This window comes from Poecilia mexicana, unplaced genomic scaffold (assembly GCF_051168715.1).
Source record: "Poecilia mexicana isolate PSO_F unplaced genomic scaffold, ASM5116871v1 scaffold_6, whole genome shotgun sequence".
NCBI lineage: Eukaryota > Metazoa > Chordata > Actinopteri > Cyprinodontiformes > Poeciliidae > Poecilia > Poecilia mexicana.
This window is the reverse complement of record NW_028263375.1, coordinates 18,418,553-18,440,022: the sequence shown is the minus strand read 5'-3', so window position 1 is coordinate 18,440,022 and position 21,470 is coordinate 18,418,553. Positions and strand designations below refer to the sequence as shown.

The 21,470-nt window shown below is 37.8% G+C and overlaps 1 protein-coding gene across 1 annotated transcript in view; it reads right to left on the bottom strand.

The window, feature by feature from the left end:
• Positions 1-2,717: 2,717 nt before the first annotated feature.
• Positions 2,718-21,470, bottom strand: part of ldlrad3 (low density lipoprotein receptor class A domain containing 3) — a 100,750-nt gene continuing 81,997 nt past the window's right edge. Inside the window, exons 5-6 of the mRNA XM_088006344.1 lie at positions 5,486-5,873; positions 2,718-4,516 (exon numbers count right to left, since the gene is read on the bottom strand). Of these exons, the coding sequence (XP_087862470.1) occupies positions 4,312-4,516; positions 5,486-5,873 (593 nt within the window). The 3' untranslated portion in view covers positions 2,718-4,311. The remainder of the gene's footprint in view (positions 4,517-5,485; positions 5,874-21,470) is intronic.

Below are 21,470 nucleotides of genomic sequence, written 5' to 3'. Positions count from 1 at the left end.
GTTTAGACTATAAAGTCTGGATGGTGTCAGCCCCAGAGTCCTGAAGAACTGTGAACCAGCTATGTGGCATTTTGCAGCACCTTTTCAACCTTAGCCTGACCCAATAGAAGGCTCCAGTTCTGTAGAATACATCTTGATCTGTCTTGATCCAGTACCTTAGAATGCTTGTGCATCAGTCTTCAACTCCTTTAAACCTGTCCCCAGACTTACTACATTATGACCGCCTCGGAGAGACTCGGAGTGGATTTTTGGCATCATTTTTCCAACTGATATCTGATACCATTTGTACAACCAAATCATTTCAATCCTTTCTAAGCAATCTGAAAACTGTGGCTTTAAGATAAAAGGTGAAAATGAGCAAATGTCAGGAAAGTCCAGTTAGGAAAGTATTGGCAAGACTTTAATTGATGGCAGATGGGAAGCCAAAAAGACTGAATGCTGGAAGCGAACCGAACCGAAAGGAGGTCAATTTAATTATCAATATGAACACTTTTGCAACCAGGTTATTGTACCTTTTATGTTATCTCATTTACTCCTCCTGGCTCTGATTGGTTGTCTGTCTAAGTGGTTTATTTCTGCAGATGACAGAAGGACCAAAGGGAAAAGGCAAAAGAGGTGAGTTTTTACAGATGATCTATTTCATATTATGTCATGGCATAGTGACAGTTTTAACAAATATGTAAAAAACAAGCAAACAAACATTTTTTTTTAAAATAAAAATTACCTACTGCAGTTTGAAGGATAGAAATAGTTCTTATCTTGGTGATTCTCACCTTATCTTGGTTTATCATTGCTTCTGTTTTACATTAGTGCTCCTTTCACTAACATAACATAACATGACATTCATGACTGACTATTGATCAGTCATGCTCAATATAGCCTACTGAGCATGACTGACCAATAGGCTATACTTTGCAGTATAGCACGATTCCCATCCTGCTTGTGCACCAGCTGCCATAAAGAAAAAGTGTACAACAGGCAGAGTAAGAAGTGTGCAGGCTTTTAATTAAAGTCTGTGTAGTTAAGGGCTCAGGATAAGCAAACATGGGCCTCCAGCATCAGAGTTTAAGATGAGGTAAAGAAGAGTGCAGTGACCAGAGAAGACTGGATAATTTTAGAAAATGGAGAGGGGGGTATAAAGGGGATGAAAATGAGTTATGTGCTTGGATGAAGGGGGGGGGGAAAGGACGAGCAGGCTGGAATAAAGGGTTCGAATAAAGTGATGTTCAGATAAAGTGACGGGGAAACCCAAGCAAAGGGAACAGGCAGGGAAGTCAAAGATGGTATCATGTTATCTGATGTGTCTTAATGTGATGCGGATATTAGGGTGGGAATGGCAAAAGGAGATGGGAGGTTATAAGGGGATCATTACGATGCAAATTTGAGGCGGCTGCTAAACGCTGTTTGATTTAGAACTGAATGTGAGACACATGGAGTAGACGTTTACCCTCAATGTTATACATCAGAAGACAAATTTAAAGTCAAATTGTTGTAACAAACAGCTTAATAGATACTGTCCCTTTGAAAGCAAAGCAAACAATGAGTAAAATGTTCAAAAACAAATGTGCTAAACATCCAAAAACATCCAAGACAGGCGTCCCTTTGACATCCTGCTTTACTGAACTTTATCCTGAATGGTGACCTAGTGACATCTATTGGAAAGTTTTGGAACTGCATGCCCTTGGTTAAGCCACCCAAACAGTCACCCAAATAATAATTAATTATTTATTAATAATAATAATTATTAATAATAATAATACAATAACTTTTTGACTTAATTTGCTTTCTATTGAATTGATATTTAGTTTCACCAGATATCCCATTTTACATGTTCCATAATTACACTGAATATTTTTTTTCTACCATTTTTGACTTGTTTAACTGCTTTAGTCACAAAGCACTTCATTTCTCACTCCCTGACCTGGAGGAAACAGTAAAGTTACTGGTGAGCATGGAGTCTTTTCTGAGGGGGGTTTCATTCCACCTACAAAGCTTTTCTTGTGCACACAAAAAGCTGTGAAACTACATCTCTATTAATAATGTGTATCTGAATTTGCTCAATTTGAGCTTGTAGAAGTTAAATGTTTGGGCAAGCTGGTTCTGTGAAATGCACATGTTGTTGATCTGCTTATGAAGTGTAGGTTTTGCAGATGTTTTAACATTTCATTTGATTATTAACAAAATAGGAGTTGATAAACTCTCCTTGTGTCTAAACTTCAACTCAGTAGTTAGAATCTAACATGTTTTTGAGTAATTCAATTGTTGAATTGAAGGAAAATTATCTGTACCAGAACAGATCTGCAGGCTTTATATAATAAATATAATATAATATAATATAATATAATGAATACTTGCAACCCCCCACCAAACCAACTAGTCAAATTATGTTAATGCTGACATCACTTTTGACATCCAGATCTACTGTAGTCAGTTCTAGCAGCTGACTACAGTAGATCTGTACAGCATCTCTTTCTCGTTCTTTTTATCTGGATACTGGTGTAAGTTCAAATAAGCGAAAGCAGTATTCCGCTTCAGAGTCTAAACTTTGACAACCCTTTATCTAATCAGTCCATAATCAGCGTCTAAACACGCTGATTATGGATAATTTAGTATCTTAAGTACATGCTTCTAAGCTATTGGTCAAGAGAAAAGCCTGACCAACAACCAATAAGACATTTAGTTTGACAGTAGAAAAAAATAAATATCAACTCAGGATATGAATCGTAAATTTGTTTTACTTCAAATGTACACACTACATAGAACAAAGAAATCATGAAAGAAAACTTCACAGATGTGGGATTTGTGTGGATAGATAAAGTTAGGACTAAAAATCAGAAATGAAGAAGGACTTGATCACAACAAACCCTCAAATCAAAACCGAGATCAACACTGGTGGGAATTCGACCTGAGACTCATGTCCAGTTTCACCCAATCAAACATTTGCAGTCGTTTTGGTGATAAAATTACAAACGCATAGTTGTTTCTTTTATTGGTAAACTTTTAGTATTCATATATTTGGTTTCATTTGCTTTTGTACCAGAATTAATTGCATTATAAAAGGAAAGGAAGGTACAAATGAGACCTAGAAGGTCTTACAACACAATCATATTTTACTTCACATTCTAAGTAGTGTTCTGTTTTAAATAGATTGATTTGTTTTGTCTTGTGCACAATTTCTTTACATGTGCATTTCAGTCTAATGCCTTTTCTACCTCACACCCAGCTGTTGTTCCAAATTTGAAAGAAAATAAAAAAGGTAGTATAGAATCTAATGGCTGTTTGTGTTATTACTTGTCCCATCCCTGAAATGGAAGGAAAAAAAAAAAATATATATATATATTGTACCGATGGCTAAAATGTTCAACTCAAGCTGGGATGTGACAATTTAATTTGTTTCTAAATCATTGAAAAAAAAAAAAAAATACAGAACTTGTTTCTATTTTAAAAGTTCATACATTTTTCTTTTAGAAAATCAAATAAGCAATAACATATTTTGTCAAACCACATTTTCCCCTTTGCATTCTTATGGAATATAAAGCAGATTGAACCCTGTTGGTCTTACAGGATCCAAACGTCTCGGATCCAAACGTCTCGGTTCTTCTGCTTAGAGGAATGATTTTAGAACATCAAGTACAAACATCGTCTCCTAAAACATAGGTGGTCCTATTACATATTGTTATTGGTATTTAACTAAATGGCAAGATGAGACACAAAGGAAAATATTTGAGTAAAAAGAAAAAAAAAAGCCTAAGCTGATCTGTTTAAAATTGTTTCAAACAAGCAGCAAGATATTAGTTTGTGTCTGTATGTCTCATATGATGGTTCATTTGATGAACTGGGAATTTAAGCTAAATCTAATTTAATTATATTTTAAATGCAAATAGGCACATTGTGGAGTATTTTAAAATATAGCAAAACTCATCCTACGCTAATCAGAAGTGTACCACAACAAAGACAAGCAGTTGATTTCTTCTTTGTAGTCTTCAGTATATTCACTGATAAGTATAATAGATAAAATGTCTTCAAGGAACTGAATTAAAACCAACTGAACACTTTGAAATGTAATTAACCTATCATGCCAGCAGAGGGAACCAGCACACGGGTTCAGTCTACAGGAGAAATGCTGGAGCTTCAGCAGGCTGAAGTGAAGGCAGCCAGTTTTGGACCCTTTTGAAGTTGATTAACTCTCCCGAATCTTTTCCTAAGGGTCTTTATTTAGGACTGTCCTTTAGTCTTTGACAGCTCTATATGGCTGGATTAGTGAATCCAGCTGTTTGACTGTCCAAAGTCCAATCAGTATACATGACGGGGCTACAGCTGGTCTGACTCCTCCGTAGGACTGGGACCCGTCTGCGAGTCCGGGGGAAGCATCCTGGGAGGTGGGGATGCAGAGCCCGGCGACGTGCGATGGCTCAGACCATCCTGCAGATCGTCGTACTGAGGAAGATTTCCCTCTGAAGAAAGTTCGCTGTCTTTGACGTAAGGCGGAGGGGGGAGGTCAAACCAAGGAGGTCGACTAGGGAGAAACAAAGCACATTGAGACTTTACAGAGCAATTACACAGAGTGCCTTGTAAAAGTTTTCGTACGGCACCAACCTTTTCGTACTGTCACATTATAACATCAAACTTCAATTAAGTTTTACGTAACAAATAAAAAGTACCATATAAATGGGAAGTGAAAGAAAAATGACACATGGTTTTCGAAATCTATTTCAATTACCTAAATGAAAAAAATTGGTGTGTTTATGTATTTATCTCCCTTTACTTTGATACCTGTAAGCAACATCTAATCGAACTGAACAGTGAGTGTTAATCAGAGGAGTCCAGGTCCAATGTGGCTCCGGACTCATAGTTATGATATAAGAAGGTTGTGCGGTCAATTGAGAGCATATTTTGTGTCAGTACAAATACACACACTATCTGTTCTTATTTTCATATATTTTTTAAAATGATAAATACATTGTTACATTTTCTTGCAAAGGATTTTGAGAACCTTCCTCATCCTTTGTTCCACTTCACAATTATACAATACTTTGTATTAGTCTGTAGACAAAATCCCAATAAAAATCTATTATTTGTGGTTCTAAAGTATGTAATAAAACTTCAATGAGTGTGAAAACTTTGTCAAATCACTATGCAAATTAAACAAGAGGTGCTTTTTTTATACAAAAGAAGAAATAAGTAAAAAACAACAACAACATATGTCTGGAAAATATTTTAGGAAACCTTAATCTTGTAAAACTTTTTTCTTATTGTTCAAATATCAGCCCTCAAATAAAAGGGCTATTTATAAGCCTGTTTATTCGAGGGGTAGGCAGGAAAGATTTAGACACAGAGGAAGATGAGCTGTGGAGATGAAGAGCCGGGGGGAAAAGGCTATACAAGTCTGTTTATTCGGCTTATGTAGTCGAATAAACCTCATAATAGGCTAGTTGTTGTACTAAAACAGATTTTAAGGTGCAAAATACCAAGAACGTTCATTTACCTGACATCCAGAACCGATTCAGAGTAAGAGGGAGGCGAGTCTAAGGACACTGAGGAGGGATACATGGCCCCGGACAGCAGATGCAAAGCTTGAGGAGCTGCGGTGTACTGGCCCGCAGCACTGCTGGAGCCGGGGCTGAGACCCAGACCTCTGGCATTAGCGTGACCCCGGTCCAGGATGACCAGTCGGGACAGCAGGAGGGGCTGGTGGTGATGCGTGCTCCCCCTTACGCTCCTGGGCAACAGGACGCTCCGTTTCCTCTGGTGATGAAGCACCAAGGCCAACAGGGCCACCACCAGGACGAAGATGATGGCGCTGCCGATGACACCGTATGTGATGCTGGGGTAATAGCGCAGACTGTGGTCCAGTGTCACAAAGCCAGGAGCTTCTGTGTGGAAGAAAAAGGAGAAGAGAAAACAGATGATAGGGTGTGTTTCCTGATATAAACAGGGATGCTGTAGGGGAGGAAGGAAGGATTTAGATACAGAGGCTGAGGAAACAGGAAGATGAGGCGTGAAGTTGAAGCGAGCCGGGGGGAACAGAGACAGGAGCGAAGGAGACAGCCGTGAATACAAAGCAGTAAATTGTTTTCACAATCATTTTGAAATATATCCTGCGTGATTCAATAACAAAAGCCCCTCTTGGAGATGAGAGGTGAGGCCCAATGAGCTCCATGAGACATAAAGGACAAGTCATGGATCACTGCTGAGACTTGTTGAGGGCTAATATGAAGGAACCAGAACAGAGACAGAAAGTAAATGAGTCTTTGTGAGAACAAAGCCACCCCTAGCACTCCGATATCGAATGCAACTTGCTCCGCATCAACGATGAGAGATGGCCTGCAGAACACCGGCAGCTGTCACACACCGCCATGTTTGTCACAGTCACATAAGGACTCTGAAAAACACTTGGAAGTGCAGGAAACTTATTGGCCACAATGAAAGCTCGGGCTGGGAGGAACAAACTCAGAGCGAGCCAAACTACTAGCTTAAAGGAGGAGTGGGACGACTATAAAGCCAGAGAGCACTGCAGCTTATTATCCTGGATAGGATGAGGGAATAGCACTTAAACATTTCCACTGACTGATATTACAGTGAGAGAATTTCAATCAGGCACTTGGCATGGGGCTCGTGTAAATGGTGTTTCAGCTTATCAGCCGACACCACTGTTGTATTAAGCAGAGAAGAAGAGCGAAGGGAAGGAATCTTATTTATTACAGAGCTGCAGAAAGCATGTGCTAATGAGGAACGAGCTACATAAAAGTATTTTACAGTTGCCGTTTCACTTCAAATTAAACTTCTGCCTCAGGGGACTGCGAACATCAAACGTCTGCACGTCACATAAAAAAAGCTTAAAAACACTCTAATGGAGGCTTTCTAAGCTTCGTCGTCCAGGCTTCTGTGGTGCTACTTAAAAGTTCATGTGCATCGCCTGGAACGTAAACCAGTCTCTGTCTACCAGCCATCAAGCAGGCTGTCGAGGATATTACCCAGAATGCTTGCCAGGAAATGACCATTACAGGAAATCTCAAGTTTAAATCAGTAGTCTAAAAAAAAACATTTCCTTCTGGAGGGATTTGATAGCAAGAAAATTGCGAGCAGGAAGCCATCTTGCAGCTTTTTGAATCATCGCAGGCATGGATACACTTACGGGCTTATAAATAAAACGGCGTTTGAACCAGTTCCACATTTAAAGAGCAGCGAGAACAGGGAAAACAAAATAAAGCAGGCCAATGTGACTCATTTTGATCCACTTTGTCACTTTGAAGCCTTTTGAAGGTAGTATACGGTTTGTTTACGCACTGGAGCTGAAATCCTGCACATGGAGTTTCCAAAGAACCTTTAATGTAGTGCAAAATACAAAACCAAGCTGCTATTTGCTTTATGCATTTCATTCCACATGGACAACCAAAGACAGCGATCCACATGATTCATGGAAATCGACATGTTTAATCAACTTTTTTTTTTTCTTACCCGATCTTTAATTTTCCGAAGCAAATTGTTGGCACCAAGGTAAAAATGAGCTGAAAGTTTCAAAAATAAAATACTTAAAGCTTATGTTAGTGTTGATCGATAAAATGTAATATAGAAGCAGATCATTAAGTAAACCACACTGAGGTCAAATATTGATAAGCAATTAAATCAGCTTTTAACGATTTCCTACTTTACTGTTACAACTAGCAGATAAAAGTATTTCATGGTTCTTCCATTTGATTGAGCAAACTTGCTTCATCACTTTAGGAGAAATGCCCCAAATGATTGAGTTCCTCTCACTGATTTATAAGTATCCTCATATCGGACTTTGCTGTGTAAGAGAGCTGTGATTGGCTAAGACTCCACCTTTCTGATTTGGGCAACAGCATATTCCTGTACTGAAATTGCAATCATTTTATTATGTTAATGTTAGTTTGGTTTGTTAATTATTACAAAATGTATTAGTTATATAGCTGCTTCTTAATATTGGTTACTAATTCTTGCTGATTAAATAAAATCTAATCGTGAGACATACGCAGATATATTCCTTACGCTGACATGTAATGAAGGTTGCTAAATGGAAAAGTAGAAAATAAAGATGTCAGATTTTTGTCCTTTCAATAGATCACGAGTGATTTGTTTGTGAATATGTACAAATGCTATTAAACAGTCACTAAAAGCCTGATGCAATTGCTGAGATCTGTCTTGAAAGAAATATTATATTTCAATGAGTATTTCTTTTGCCTTGATAAATAAAGAATATGTATGTCGCACAATTTTTTTTCTGAGAGTACAATGCGGAAAAACAAGCACCCTTACAAATGATAAATCTTGATTTTCTGTGTTTTTCTTTCCTTTCAGACAGCACAGTGCTTTTTTCCTCTGTCTATCTGACCTTGAGGGCCTCAGGGAGCTTCTTCAGTGTGTGAGTAACTGTGTTCGCACACATTGTTGAATACCTACCAACAACTATCCTGGCATACAGCCTTTGTAATGTACCACTGCAGTCAGGGGGCCCATGCCTTAATTAAATTTAATCTAATTCAGATGCTCCACCCGCATGCTGTCCCAACCAAAGGAAGAAAAAACAGCCAATAAAACAAGACCCACAGGTCCCTCCCTTGTGATTTAAAATTGGTCGGTCCTTCACGCTACCAATTAATCACACGCCGAACCCTCAGCAGAGAAAGGCCAAAACAAAGAGGAATTATTCACATAATTACCTAGCAGAAAAAGAAAAAAAAAACACAAAACAAAAAGCTAAAATAAAGAGATCCCACCACTGCCAACCTATGCTGCTTTCAAGATTCATTGAAGTCTTCTGGGAGCAAAGAGAAACGCACACAAAGGAATCTCATAATGCTGTAACGCGAACAATGGGAGCATCTTCGAAAAGATTTGTGACGGAGCCCTGAAAGCCTGCCGCAAATGACACACTGACTGAAAAGAAAAAGGGTGGAGACAGGCGCAGGCCCCGCTTTTCTGCCAGAGGAGAGGGGGGTCCCAGGAGTCTCTGGTCCCCTGCTATGTCTGTGATTGAGTTTTGGAATCTGTCTTTTAACCATATTAGCTCTAGCAACAGAAAAAGGTAAGCTGTAAGGATTATATACAAAAAAAAAAAACACAAAAAAGTGAGGTTAATAACATTTTGTTTTTCAAAATATGCGCTGCTAAAAACAACTTAATGTATTTTCCTTTTTCCAGATTTGTACAATTCTTTTGTTCGTTTTTTGCTGAAAATCTCTTGTATCTATGTGTTTGTGTGACCTTGTTTTTTTTTATTTTACCTGTTTTTGTCTTTCTTTTGCCTGAAACAGTGTACCTTCAGCTTTTTATGGTTTGAACATGTTTCACTTCTCTCTCTCTCTCAATCTTTCACCGTCTATTTACACTTTATGTACTTGCTCAAAGTTTTTGTTTCAGAACTTTAGTATATTTTGATTTTTTTTTTTTTTTTGTTCCTTACACCTACAGTACTTTGGATGTCCTGTTCAATGGTTTTGCTTTGAACTCTAAGCTTAAATTACACCAAATCCCTAGCCAGGACCTTTCAGCTCACACTCAAACTTGGTATTTAACAATTTGAATTGTAAACTCTTACCGTCGGGTACCTCCAAATTGAATTACAGTAATGAATGACTTCACACATCAAAGTCTCGGAAGGCTAAACTGATCAAAGATGCTGAGTACAGGGCACATGAATGAATATGAGCAGGGCAAAAAAAAATAAATAAAAAAAAAGCACTCAAATGCAATATTCTTCTGATGTATGCTAATATTCCATCACTTTTGATGATCAGATATGTAGTTGCTACAATGAAATACTATGCAGGAATTGCTGGAATTTATTTGCAAGATTTACATGCAAAATCCTTTTAAAATTCTGCTAAAACACAAAAGGAAAGAAAACTGAAATGGTTATGTAAATGCATAATATTATATTTTAATTTTTTTTTACTTGTATGTTTTGGTTTGTAGATTTTAGGATCTGCTTTTAGTACTACATGATATAATTAATTTAGGGGAAGTTCAACATCCAGCTCTGGCATTTAGCTCATAAAAACACTGTTAAGTTAGTTTTAAACAGTCGACAAAGATACTGTTGATCAGTCAGCGATAAACACATTCCTCATTCTCTTAACAAACTCTTTGCTGCAACATAAAAACAAATATTTTACAAAGCGCAGCTGCGGGGAAATAAGCCTCCATGTTGACCTTTTTTTCCAGCTGAAAGTATATAAAATCCACAAAGTACTTCTGATGTAAGCAAATGATAACTGCTTAGCCATGAAGCAGCAAACTTTACATAAATATTTGTTGAAATACAAATACCTGAAAGTAACAGGTAAAATAGGAAAAACTAGTAGATGTGAAGTTTAAACTAGTGATGTCCTGATTGTGTTTTAGTTGATCAGAGTCCACGGCAAAACTCAGACTTCTGCAGCTGGCAGTTCACTACAAACTCAGCATTTTCAGTTACATTGCTCAGAAAGTTACATTGCAGGCTGTACCTGTTATTTTGTTAAACTAACAAATCTGAAATTTTGTGCTTTTTGAAATGAGGTTAAGAGTGAAAGAAAGACTGTGTTTACAACTCAACCTTCCTGTCTGAGTGTTTTTAAAACATTGACCTGCTCTGCACATCTTTCCCAGACATCTGTGTGTGTGTGTGTGTGTGTGTGTGTGTGTGTGTGTGTGTGTGTGTGTGTGTGCGTGTGTGTGTGTGCGTGTGTGTGTGGGAGAGAACAGATAAAAGAACATAATAAAAATGTACAATCTTCAAAAGAAAAAGTTGAGCTTCTGATACAGGGCACCATCACATGATTTACTGGAACCGAATCAAACTACTAGACGAACTGTCAACGAGGCATGTCAAAGCAGAGAAAAACTTACCAACATTAGCTTAACTCTTCGGGAAATTAAATTTAAAAAATCATTATATTACTAAATACTATGGTTTTATATGTAGAGCATGATGTACATGTTAAAACCACATCTGCTTAACCCTGTGTGGGTATGAGAGAATCTTCAGTCTAACAATGCTTAGCCTTGTTCTTTTAGATTCTAATGTCAGAAACAATGTTATCACCACCTGCTGGTACTGCAAATGTTTAACAAGTTTTATTAAAAACATTATTCTTAAAAAAAATAGAGGCCTCCGAGGTAACGTTAAACTAAGATTAGAAGATTTTATACATTTCTTTGTTTTGACTGATTGGGAATAAACATTAGCAGCTAGGTGCCTAATCTTAAAGGACTTGCTATGAGGGAAAATCCTAGTTTAAGCAATACATGTGCCTCTCATCTGCCAGCTAGTCATTTCGTGTAATTGGGGCAGCACAGATGCACTTAGGTTCCTTATTAACAATATCACGCTGCAGTTCTCCCTGTGACACCGCCGCCTCTCTCCCACTGCATCCATACTGTATTCATAAACTCCTAAACCTTTCATATGTGGAGGCTTGGGGGAGAGGTGCAGCCTTTCAAACAGGCCACTTTAATTACATCAGAGTGCCATCTCCCCACATCCCTCGTCTACCCTCTTTCGCCTCCACTCCACTGCTCCCAGTGCATTTTGTGCCCCTCTTGTCTCTCCTCTGTTGTTTCCCGCGCCCTCTTCTCTGCTCTGTCGCTCTATTCTCTCCTCCTTCACTCTCTGTTTCACAGCATTCACCTCTTCATTTTGTTCAGTTGTCCTGGAGATGACATGTACCTTGCCGTTTTAAAACGCAACAAATATATGGATGGGGGAAATAACTATCTGTGATCAGAAACAGTCTTTCCAGTAGTTTGTGGATTTTGTCTTTTACCTTGTGATTTCACCAATACAATCCCTTGTAAGTAGACGTGCACCGATTGCTGTTTGTGGCTGATCGCCCATCTTTAAAAAGCCTGATTTTGGCCAAAACCATTTTTTTTTTTTTTACTGAAATGTTGCTAAATATAGCAAGAAAGTTGCTGAGTTGGGTGACTATTGTTAACTGCAAACGTGCAGACATGATCTGGTCTGATACATGCAATTAGCAAATTGCAACGTTTTTGGATAAGTCTGCATTGCTTTACATTTTGTACGTTGCCTGTGACGGGTGCTGGTGGGGAGAGAGCTTCAGTAAAACTGAAAAAAAGAATCTGAGGTGCACTATGTCTCAAGACAGGCTTTACAGTCTTGCCATATTGTACATTGAAAGCCATTTGGCTAGTCTTCGAGGACATGATCAGTCACTTTATTAGAAAGAAGGCTCGGCGCTGAGCTCTTGGTGAGTCAGGCTGAGCAGGCGCCAGGCAGCTGTCAAATGGCATATTTGAAGAAAACATTTGTGTTTGCAGTGGTTGTTTGTTCTTAAAAAAATGTGTTGTTTTCACTACTTTTAGATGGTGATATTAGCTTATTTTAATTTAGATTGATTGTAAAATTAAGCTTATGTTACAATTTTATCAACATAATACAGTTATAAATGCGTATGTGTAGGACTTTTTTTTATCTTTCAAGAATGTTTAAATAACTTTTTATTTTCATTTTCTTCAATAAAAAACATAGGCTGAAAAGACCCTTAGAGACATTTTTAATGTCTGCTTTTAATGATGCTTCAAATAGTGAATTGTACGCAAACTGTTGCATGTTAGAGTTTAGATTTAAAACCCGATCCCAACTCGAAACTGGAGCCGGGTTGCACCAAAATTTGCTTATTGGACAGGTCCAGGTCAATCCTCTGTGGCATGTTTCACTAGCCAACAATACACACAATGCAGAGAAAACCAAGGGAGAATGCACAATATAAAGTTGTGTTGATATTAAATTGCATGTACAGTTCACTAGCAGTAAATATTGTGCTAGTACCAGTACAAGACTGTAGCAAGCCTTTAAAGGTGGAACTTGACAAAATTAGGACTAGTTCACAAGAGCGAACGACTGTATATGTTAACATGCTACAGTCCCAGCAACACAGTAAAAACATACATACAGAAAAAATAAAACTAACAAACCAGAGACCAGGAGAAAAAAAAAATTCACCCATGAACAGTGCCAGTTGAAATATCTTACACACAGCTTCTTGAAACTTAACTTCACAGTTTCTGCTCCAAAAACCTGCTACAAGAGGCTGAGTAATACAGACTCCCACTGTGTGCTTTGCTCAGCAACAGGAACACACTCGTTTCTGCATGAACGTCTGTGTGCCATCCTTCCCAGACCCTACAGACGCTTCTTTTTCTTTAAAAGGGGAAATGAAAGTAACCATCTGAGTCTTTGTAATGACTCAGACTTTTTCCCAAAACCCCAGCAGTTCCTTTGCCTGCCATGCAGACTAATACTGGAGACTGTGAATGGCCATGAGGGATCACTGCTTTTTGTAAACATAAACACCCACTATTATAACGATAAAGGGAATACGAGTAAAATTAGAACAGAATCCAGTTGAAAGGAGCCGATTGAGGATGCACTCATAAATATCCAACAACACCAATTTGTTTGTGTGGCTGCATGTTAAAATCTCTCTTTAAAAACAAAACAAAACAAAAACATCCTCGAAAGGCCAAAGGGATTTACATTATAATCTAAAACAGCCCACAGCAATAAGACGGAAAGCTTTCATATCAAAATCACCAAAAATACACACCAGCGGGAGTTTTTGGAAAGCAGAGATCTGCCGAGAGAGGCCACACACAAGATCAGAGAGCAACTTACTCCCACTGAAGCAAAGCACAATGGGCGACTGAGGATGCAGTGATTAATACAAGAACAAAGCTTTCTTTTGTCTGCTGTTAATCAAATGATGATGCAGATGAACAGCAGACTAGCCGTTGGGTTGCTGAGATACACGATCCTTTATGTTGTTGGAACAAGCTCCTTTGTCTCGTTTGGCTACCTGCCATAGAAAATGCTAATCAACTGCTGTCCGATTAGGCCCATCCGAAGGTGAACAGGCAAAATAAGATGAAAAGAAAGTGGGCTGAAAGAAAGAGCCATCATTTGATAAATGCCACACTTAACACACTTCTGAATAGAGAAAAAAGAGAGCTGTGTTTTCAGCCATTTGAGGAAAAAAAGTAAGGAGATGAAAAGGTGCAGTGTACAATTCACATATTTACAAAATCCATGCTTTAAAGGAGCCCAGAGTAGATGGGCTGGTGGTAGATAGTTTCCTTTGAATTGTTTTTTATGTCAAATTTCCATAGTTTTCCAGAGCTCCCTGTTCTTTTTATGACCACATTTCTTTCTTTTTTGTTCTTTTTGCGAGTGGTAATATTCAGTTTTACAGGACGGGAAAATGAGTAGATAGAGAAAACATGGAGCAAAGCGCTCAGGTCAGATGGATGGATGGATTAATAGATATGTACTGGTAGTGGGATTAAAGTCTGGAAATGCACTTGTTTTTCAGAATCTATTTTCATTTTCTATACTTATCCACATCTGGAAAAGTATAACATTTCAGACATTCAACTTTGGCAGTCCAGGTTTCGCTATTTTTGTTGGCATAAAGCAGCTTGGTGCTGGAGAAGGTCGTTTCCTATCTGATGATAAATGCAGATGAGAAGCAGTTGACTAATTTGAGATCTGGCATCTTTAAAGATGAAGCTCTTCATTAGGACAAGGGAAGGAAGAGAGCCACTAGGGGGCAGGAATCTCATATTTTTATGCTAAGAATTTGGTAGACACTAGAGTGAGCTCAGGGTGTGCAGTAGGTGGAAGAGTGTGAGAAAGGCAGGATTCTATACGGTGTGAAAAATACCCACAAAAAGATCCACATGATTTCAGGATAGTTTATGTACATCAGATGTAAGATACTGCCATGCATAAATATTCATGCATAAAGATGATTAGAAAGGAAGTCTCAAAAAAACACTCACTCACACACACACCTTGACATTCGCAGACAGGCCATTTTTAGATTGTCACATGGCTAAAAACAGCAGAACAAACAAACACCAACACCTCTTTCATCCTGAAACAAAGTGAGCTCAGTTCAACTGTGTCATGTTGTGAAAGCTGATAAAAAAACAACAAAAAAACAGGGTGGAAACCAACCACTAAAAGAAACTTGGGGTGCAGTAATGACTTTGCTCTCTTCTGACTCCAGCAACAATGTAGTTTTGAGGTTGAGAGGATGAAAAACAAACTCTTAAAGCGAGCCAATAAACATGAAAAGGACAATAAAACGTAATGTTATGTGTACTTCCATTTCCCTGCAAGGAAAATCTGAATGTCATGCTGCATAACTCTGATCAGTTGTATCTTCAAACTGTCTAATAAAAATGAATTATTCTGCAATCCGGGCCATCTTTAAAAGTGGCCTATTGATTCATTTGCATTATGACAACAATGTCTAAGTGCAACTTATTACATTACCTGTCTAAATAAGACATCTAGATTGAAGTCTATAACTATTCACATAAACCCATCGCCCTCATATAGTTCACAGATTTGGACCAATCAGCTCAAGATGTATGGTGTTTTCTTGTGTTGTTGTATCCCACAGAAGAAACGTCCACTCAGGCAGAGCTGATAAATGGCTATAGATATGGGAGTTATCACCAAGAAAATGGGAAATACTAAAGTGCATTTCATTTAGGAGATACTGGGAATTTTTTTTATTTTTATCTCATATGACCTTAAGACCAATCACATCTTTGAGGACAGGATATTGGATCTTTAATAAAGTAGATGATAGGCACAAGGTTTTCTCAGGGCCAAGTCCCAGAATTAAAGCTCTTTGCATAAATGCCCTCATGCATACATTGAGCCAAAAATAAAAATCATATTTTTATTTTAGGTTTAATAGAAAAGGCTTGTTAATTCTCATAATATGATCACTTGGTTGTAAAACTACACTGAGATGTTTGAAAGCCCTTCTCTCCTAAGATCCTAGGTGCATGCAAATCTTTACTCAAGTGACTAATCACCCTTACCATCTTCTGGTATGCATTAGAGGTTTTTTTTTTTTTCTTTTTTTTTGCAAACCTTTCTGCCAACAAAGTTCTCTTTCCTGGAACATAAAACGCTGATTGAGTGAAAGCTGCTCTGCCAAAGCACAGTACAAAGCAAAAGGCTCTAACCGCAGCACTTTTCCAGATTCTCTTTGGCAGCTCACAATTAATATTTATACTCAGTGCTGTCACCCAGCTCCTTCACTTTTGGCCTGTCCTCTACTGCATGTCAACTTCACATGTTTATTTTCTCATTAGCTGGCACTGAAGAAGGTTTTAACACACAAGAAGACTGTACCTTATCTTGTATGACCTTGTTTGCGTTTTAGTAGTTTCTTAAGAGAGCATAGATGCTCATGTTGTTATCTGTCTTCCTTTATATTGAGCAGCATAGGATTTTTGTGCAGAAGTGATTATTTAAGGGGAGGAAGAGGCTCATGCTTTTATTGGTCTCTATTTGCTGTCCTGTAATAGCTTGTTTGCTCTATTCACTACCACTGTAGGATCTCATCGCAACACTCAACGTTGTTGTTGCTGAGGGGGAAGGGGAAGAGAAGTCGACTAGTTAAAGGAAGACTTTAGGAAAACAACTGAGTGACTCTATTGAGTTAAAAATGCAGCAATAAAACCAAAAGAAATATTCAAAAGAACAAAAGTAAAAAAATAAACTTCAGTAAATCAGGGCAAAATCAGTAGAGACTGGCAAAAGAAGATGAAATAAATAAATACAATTCTGAAAAAGCTCTGTACATGTTATACTCAGGACAAAGAGTTCCCACTAACATGAATTATTCCTGAGGGAGATGTTCTAGTTTAGGAGTCAGCAGTACATAGATAAGAGAAAAAAAAAAAACATATGAAAGCTGTAGAACCAGATGTTGGTGAGGTAAAAATACTCTAATGAGCTAATTGATGTGGTCATTGACCTTTTAACCTGCACTATGACAGCTACCACTAGACAATGGTGTTTTTTGCACCTGTGGAATAAAAACTCTCACCAAGAAATGTTCCTGCTAATTTTAGCTCTATTGCTAAGATTTGAACAGAAATGCATGAGGGATTTTTAATGAAGACCTGCTTCTCAAATGCAAGAAAGTTGCCTTTGGAGGACCCTGAAATCTTAATTTCTTGGAAGCAGAAGTCATAGCTTTTGGTTCCAAGAAATTATAGTAGCTTGCAACAATATTAACACCACCGACTTTTGCAATGTATGGATATGCATGAGTTAAGATGCATCCTTGTTCCTTGTCCAGCATCCCTATCCCATCCCCACAGCTTCATACTGCCTTCACTGTGCAGGCAAGCACTGGATCGTGGTGTTACATATTCAGAGGAATTAGAATAAATTAGGTTGAATAAAATGCCTACTAATTCGCAGAATTTTATTTGAACTTTTAATTTAAAAAAAATTGTCCTTCCTCTTTACAAATATTCACTGTGGGTCTATTATTTACAAGAAAATTTTGCAAAAATACACTGAAGATTGTGACTGAAAGGGCAAAAAAAGTTCAAGGAGTATTACTGCTTTTGTCAGGCACTGCAATGGCATAAAGAACCGACGATGCAATCATTGATCAAGATGCGAACAGAACAAACAAATCTGTGTAAATACAAGAACTCAAATGCACTTTATGTTCCTTTTTCATAAGGGAACGTGCAGAGAAGTGAGAAATGACACAGAGGGGTGGCTGATGTAATTAAGTGGAGAAAGGCTTTGAGATGTGAACAGAACAAAACACACTGGAAGCTGGTTAAAAAAGGCAAAACATTTCCACTTCTCTTTGTTTCTCACAGAATTCAACAAGTAAAAAAAAAGAAAAAAACTAAGAATGTGACACTCAATGTTCCTGTGGTAACATGTTAGATCCTCCATCCGAATCACACGTGCTGGAATTTTTATTTCTGTTAACCTTTTAGTAGAGCAGTGCGAATGTAAAAAGGGTTTGCTATGTTTTGTCTGGAATAAAAAGGAAGAAAGGGGAGGGCGAGAGGTTGCTCGGGATTGTTGAGGGCTTTTGAATATAAGCCTGTCCCACTAAACCTCATGGGTAAAATCTCCATGGCAACTGTTCTTTGGCACCAAAAGGTGAGCTAAGAATGAGCGGAAGGGCATCGGGTAGCCTGAATGTGGACACAAACAGAACTCAACAACAGAAGGCAAGGACATAAAGTCCTGATGTGGTGCAGATGAGTGTTAAGGCTACAAATATTCCTGTTTGGAGGCATTGTGAATTGTGCAGCAGTGTTTTAATGTAGCTCTGGTAAATGGAAGAACGGCCGCTATAAATTGCCGCCTGCAGGCTTCACTGACAGAACAGCCTGCAGGAAGGACATATAGGTGTAGAGACTGAGCCTGTCTGTCATACTTGTTGACAACATTCTGATTAATAAGTGCCTTTAAGACAAAAAATGTTAACACGAGCTGGGAAAATGAATTAGGGCAAAATAAAGTATCCATAGTTTTTTAACACTATATTCATGCAAATGTGCCATTAAAATGCTCTTGTTGTTGAATGCTTATATAAGGGGAAATCTGGCATGTTCAGTCCATTAACTTTACTTAGCATCCAAGAAAAAAAAAAGCTTTACAAAGTAAGGGAACCAATTTTCAAGGTTTTAATTAAAATATACCAACTGGGGTTACTGTTTGATTAATATTAAAGTTGCAGTATGTAACTCTTATAAATAAAGTGTTTTTAACATGTTTGTTAAAACTGTCACTATAATCTGTGAAAAAGACTGAGCTCTTCTGCCTTCCCCCTGGGTTAGGGTTACCCAGAAATGCACCTCTCCCTGTCAGAATCCACCAATCAGAGCGAAGAGGAAGGTCTTAGCACTGTCAATCACCCTTGTGCATGTGCTGCTCGAGGTCTAAAAAGCGTAAAGCTTACTAGACCTTAATACCTCAAACTGCAACATGCCCTAATAATGCACAATTAGTTTATGGTGATAAAATGAAACAAATAAAAGCTCTACCATCAGCTTCACTGTGGTTTTATCAGACTTTAGTCATGAGGATAAGGGAACAAAATTTGATACCAAGATGGAAAATAACAGAAAATGTTCTCACTGTATGGAAGCATGAGCTTATTCCACGGATATTTAAGGGAAAATAAAACTTCTCTGAAGTGTAAAACAGAGGACAGACCTTTTTATGACAAAGCCCAATTACCAACAATCAGGCACCAGCAGCGTGTTTGTTCTGCAGCAGGACAAATTTTCTAATAACTAGATATTACACCAGGTTTTGCAGCTTTTTACTGCTAGTGTCTCACATTTCTCACCCACATTGTGCCCAGGATTTTCCACTGGGTTTTTTCTCTATTCTCTTACTGACTGCTTTAACAGATTTTTTTTTTTTTTTTACTTTTTTACTATCCATATAAGGCTCACTGCCAGCCAAAAATGATTTGCTCAGCTCTTAGAAGCAAAATCATCTTTATCATCAACTGTCTCAGATAAATTGATTTTCAGCTTGATCAGTGTGCTCGAAATGGTTTTCATGTCCTCTAAAGAGAACTAAGTCATTGACTACAAATATGTTTCACTCCAATACTTGCAACTGGGGCAATTTACATGTAAATTTTGGAAAGTTTCCTTAGTCAAATTCATGCAATGGGACTTCAACCCTTGTTTTCTCACAAAAACATTTTACTTTTCAGATAGATGTTGCCGATAAAAATGAAAATGACAAAAGGTCAGGAGTTGATTTGCTATTTGCAGGATGTTTCCAGGCATTTGGAGAGGTAAGCAATGGAAAATGAGCTGTGTCAGTAATAAAGAGATTCAATAGAAGCGAAAAGACAAACATGACAACAGAGAACATTGGGGACACGAAGATCTGTTCCTGAAAATAAGACACATTTGGTTAAACTTTGACAAACCTGTAACAAATCCCTCTCTAAAAGGGGGACCGAACCAGAGAGTTCTTTGAATTGTTTTATAAAGGTTAGAAATATGAGTATATTAACAACTTGTCCTAATTAACACCAAAAAGAACAATTTGACAGAAAAGAAAAAAAAATATCTGACACGTCAGCTCAAGGTGCAGGTGTGTGGGGCTCGCTATATTTAATAATAATAATAATAATAAAAAAATATCAGTTGTTTAAAAGGGAAGTTTCAAAATAATCAACCACTCATTCACTCATTCACACCAATAAAAACTGAAACATCTCACAGGTATTTTACGTGGGAAAAAGAAAAAAAAGCCTCTGAAATACATAAATTTCATTTATGTATTTAGTTAGTCGCAGTTAGTCGCTCAAATACATCAGATCCCAAAAAAAGAATAATGTTGTGGGTCAAGTGATTCACCAGACTTTGTCTTTTAGAAAAAAAAGATAAGGAAACATTCTCCCCCAAAGTCCCTCCAGGAAGCGGATCCAATCCTTGCCCCGTGGGGCAATTAGTTGAATTTATTATATTTTATCAGTGAAATTATTTATCATTAATTGAGTCCTATTGCATGAGCTGGTTCTTGTTAAAAGAGAAGTTGCACAAAACTACACGTGTGTTGTCACAAGCAGCACGATAGTCATATTATGTGCAAGTCACATAATATGAATGTGGCTTATAAATGCAAAAGTCAAATTTATTTTGAAAGTACTAGGATGTAGACGAAGCGCGAGACGAAACGAAAGTTGACATGAAGGCCCACGGATTAAACTGAATCATGAAATGCTCAGTTTTGCCTTTCAGCTAAGTTAGATCTACTAATGTGTTGTGCTGCAGTACAAGTTTAAACACTGTAAAAAATGTCATACCTCCCAAAAAGAAATTGTTAAATATTAAGTCAATTAATATAAAATTGCATAAATATGGTTTGATGTGTCAAAATGTCACCATGGACAGTGCAGCTGCGTTCAGCTCTGATGAGTGCTGCCCCCATGTTCACACTCCGTAGTGATCAAACCGCTGGATGGTTATTGCAACTTGTTTTAAGTGGAGTGAGTCCCCTGTGTAAATGCCACTTTTATTGATCACATAAGAGGCAGTTAAGCTGTCAGTCCTCTCTGGGCTGCAGCAGTACAATCCCATCTGATCACTTTGTTCCAAAGAGCTCTAGTAGCTGACTGGATCAGGACCACTGCATCAACAAAGAAATGAACACAGCATAAAACACATCTTTGAAAGCCTTTCACAGGCCGTGAATAATAATAATAATTAAAAAAAAACTGGATGGAGAACACATTACCACACACCTCGCTGAGTCTGGAGCTGACATTAGATTACAGACAGTAGACCGACAGCAGGAATCCAGTTGGACTTTTCATGGACTCTAAGACTGACCAAAAAGGTCCCTTAAACGGGATCCAAAGGATCAGGAAGTTCCCAAAATAGTTTCACTATTTATACAGCTGTAGCAGGAAACTAATAATAGTTAATTTATAACAATCAATGCTGGAAAAACTAACTTTACAAAAGTTAAGTTATGTCTTAGTGAGCTGTTCTGATCAGTTGCTAAGGTTGTTATTGTACCTGGTGTTAAATTAGAAAACTCTGATGCCTTCAAGCTGATGCAGATTCTAATGCTAATAGTAAAGAAATAAAATGCAAGTAAATGCAAAATACTAGGTGATGTATTG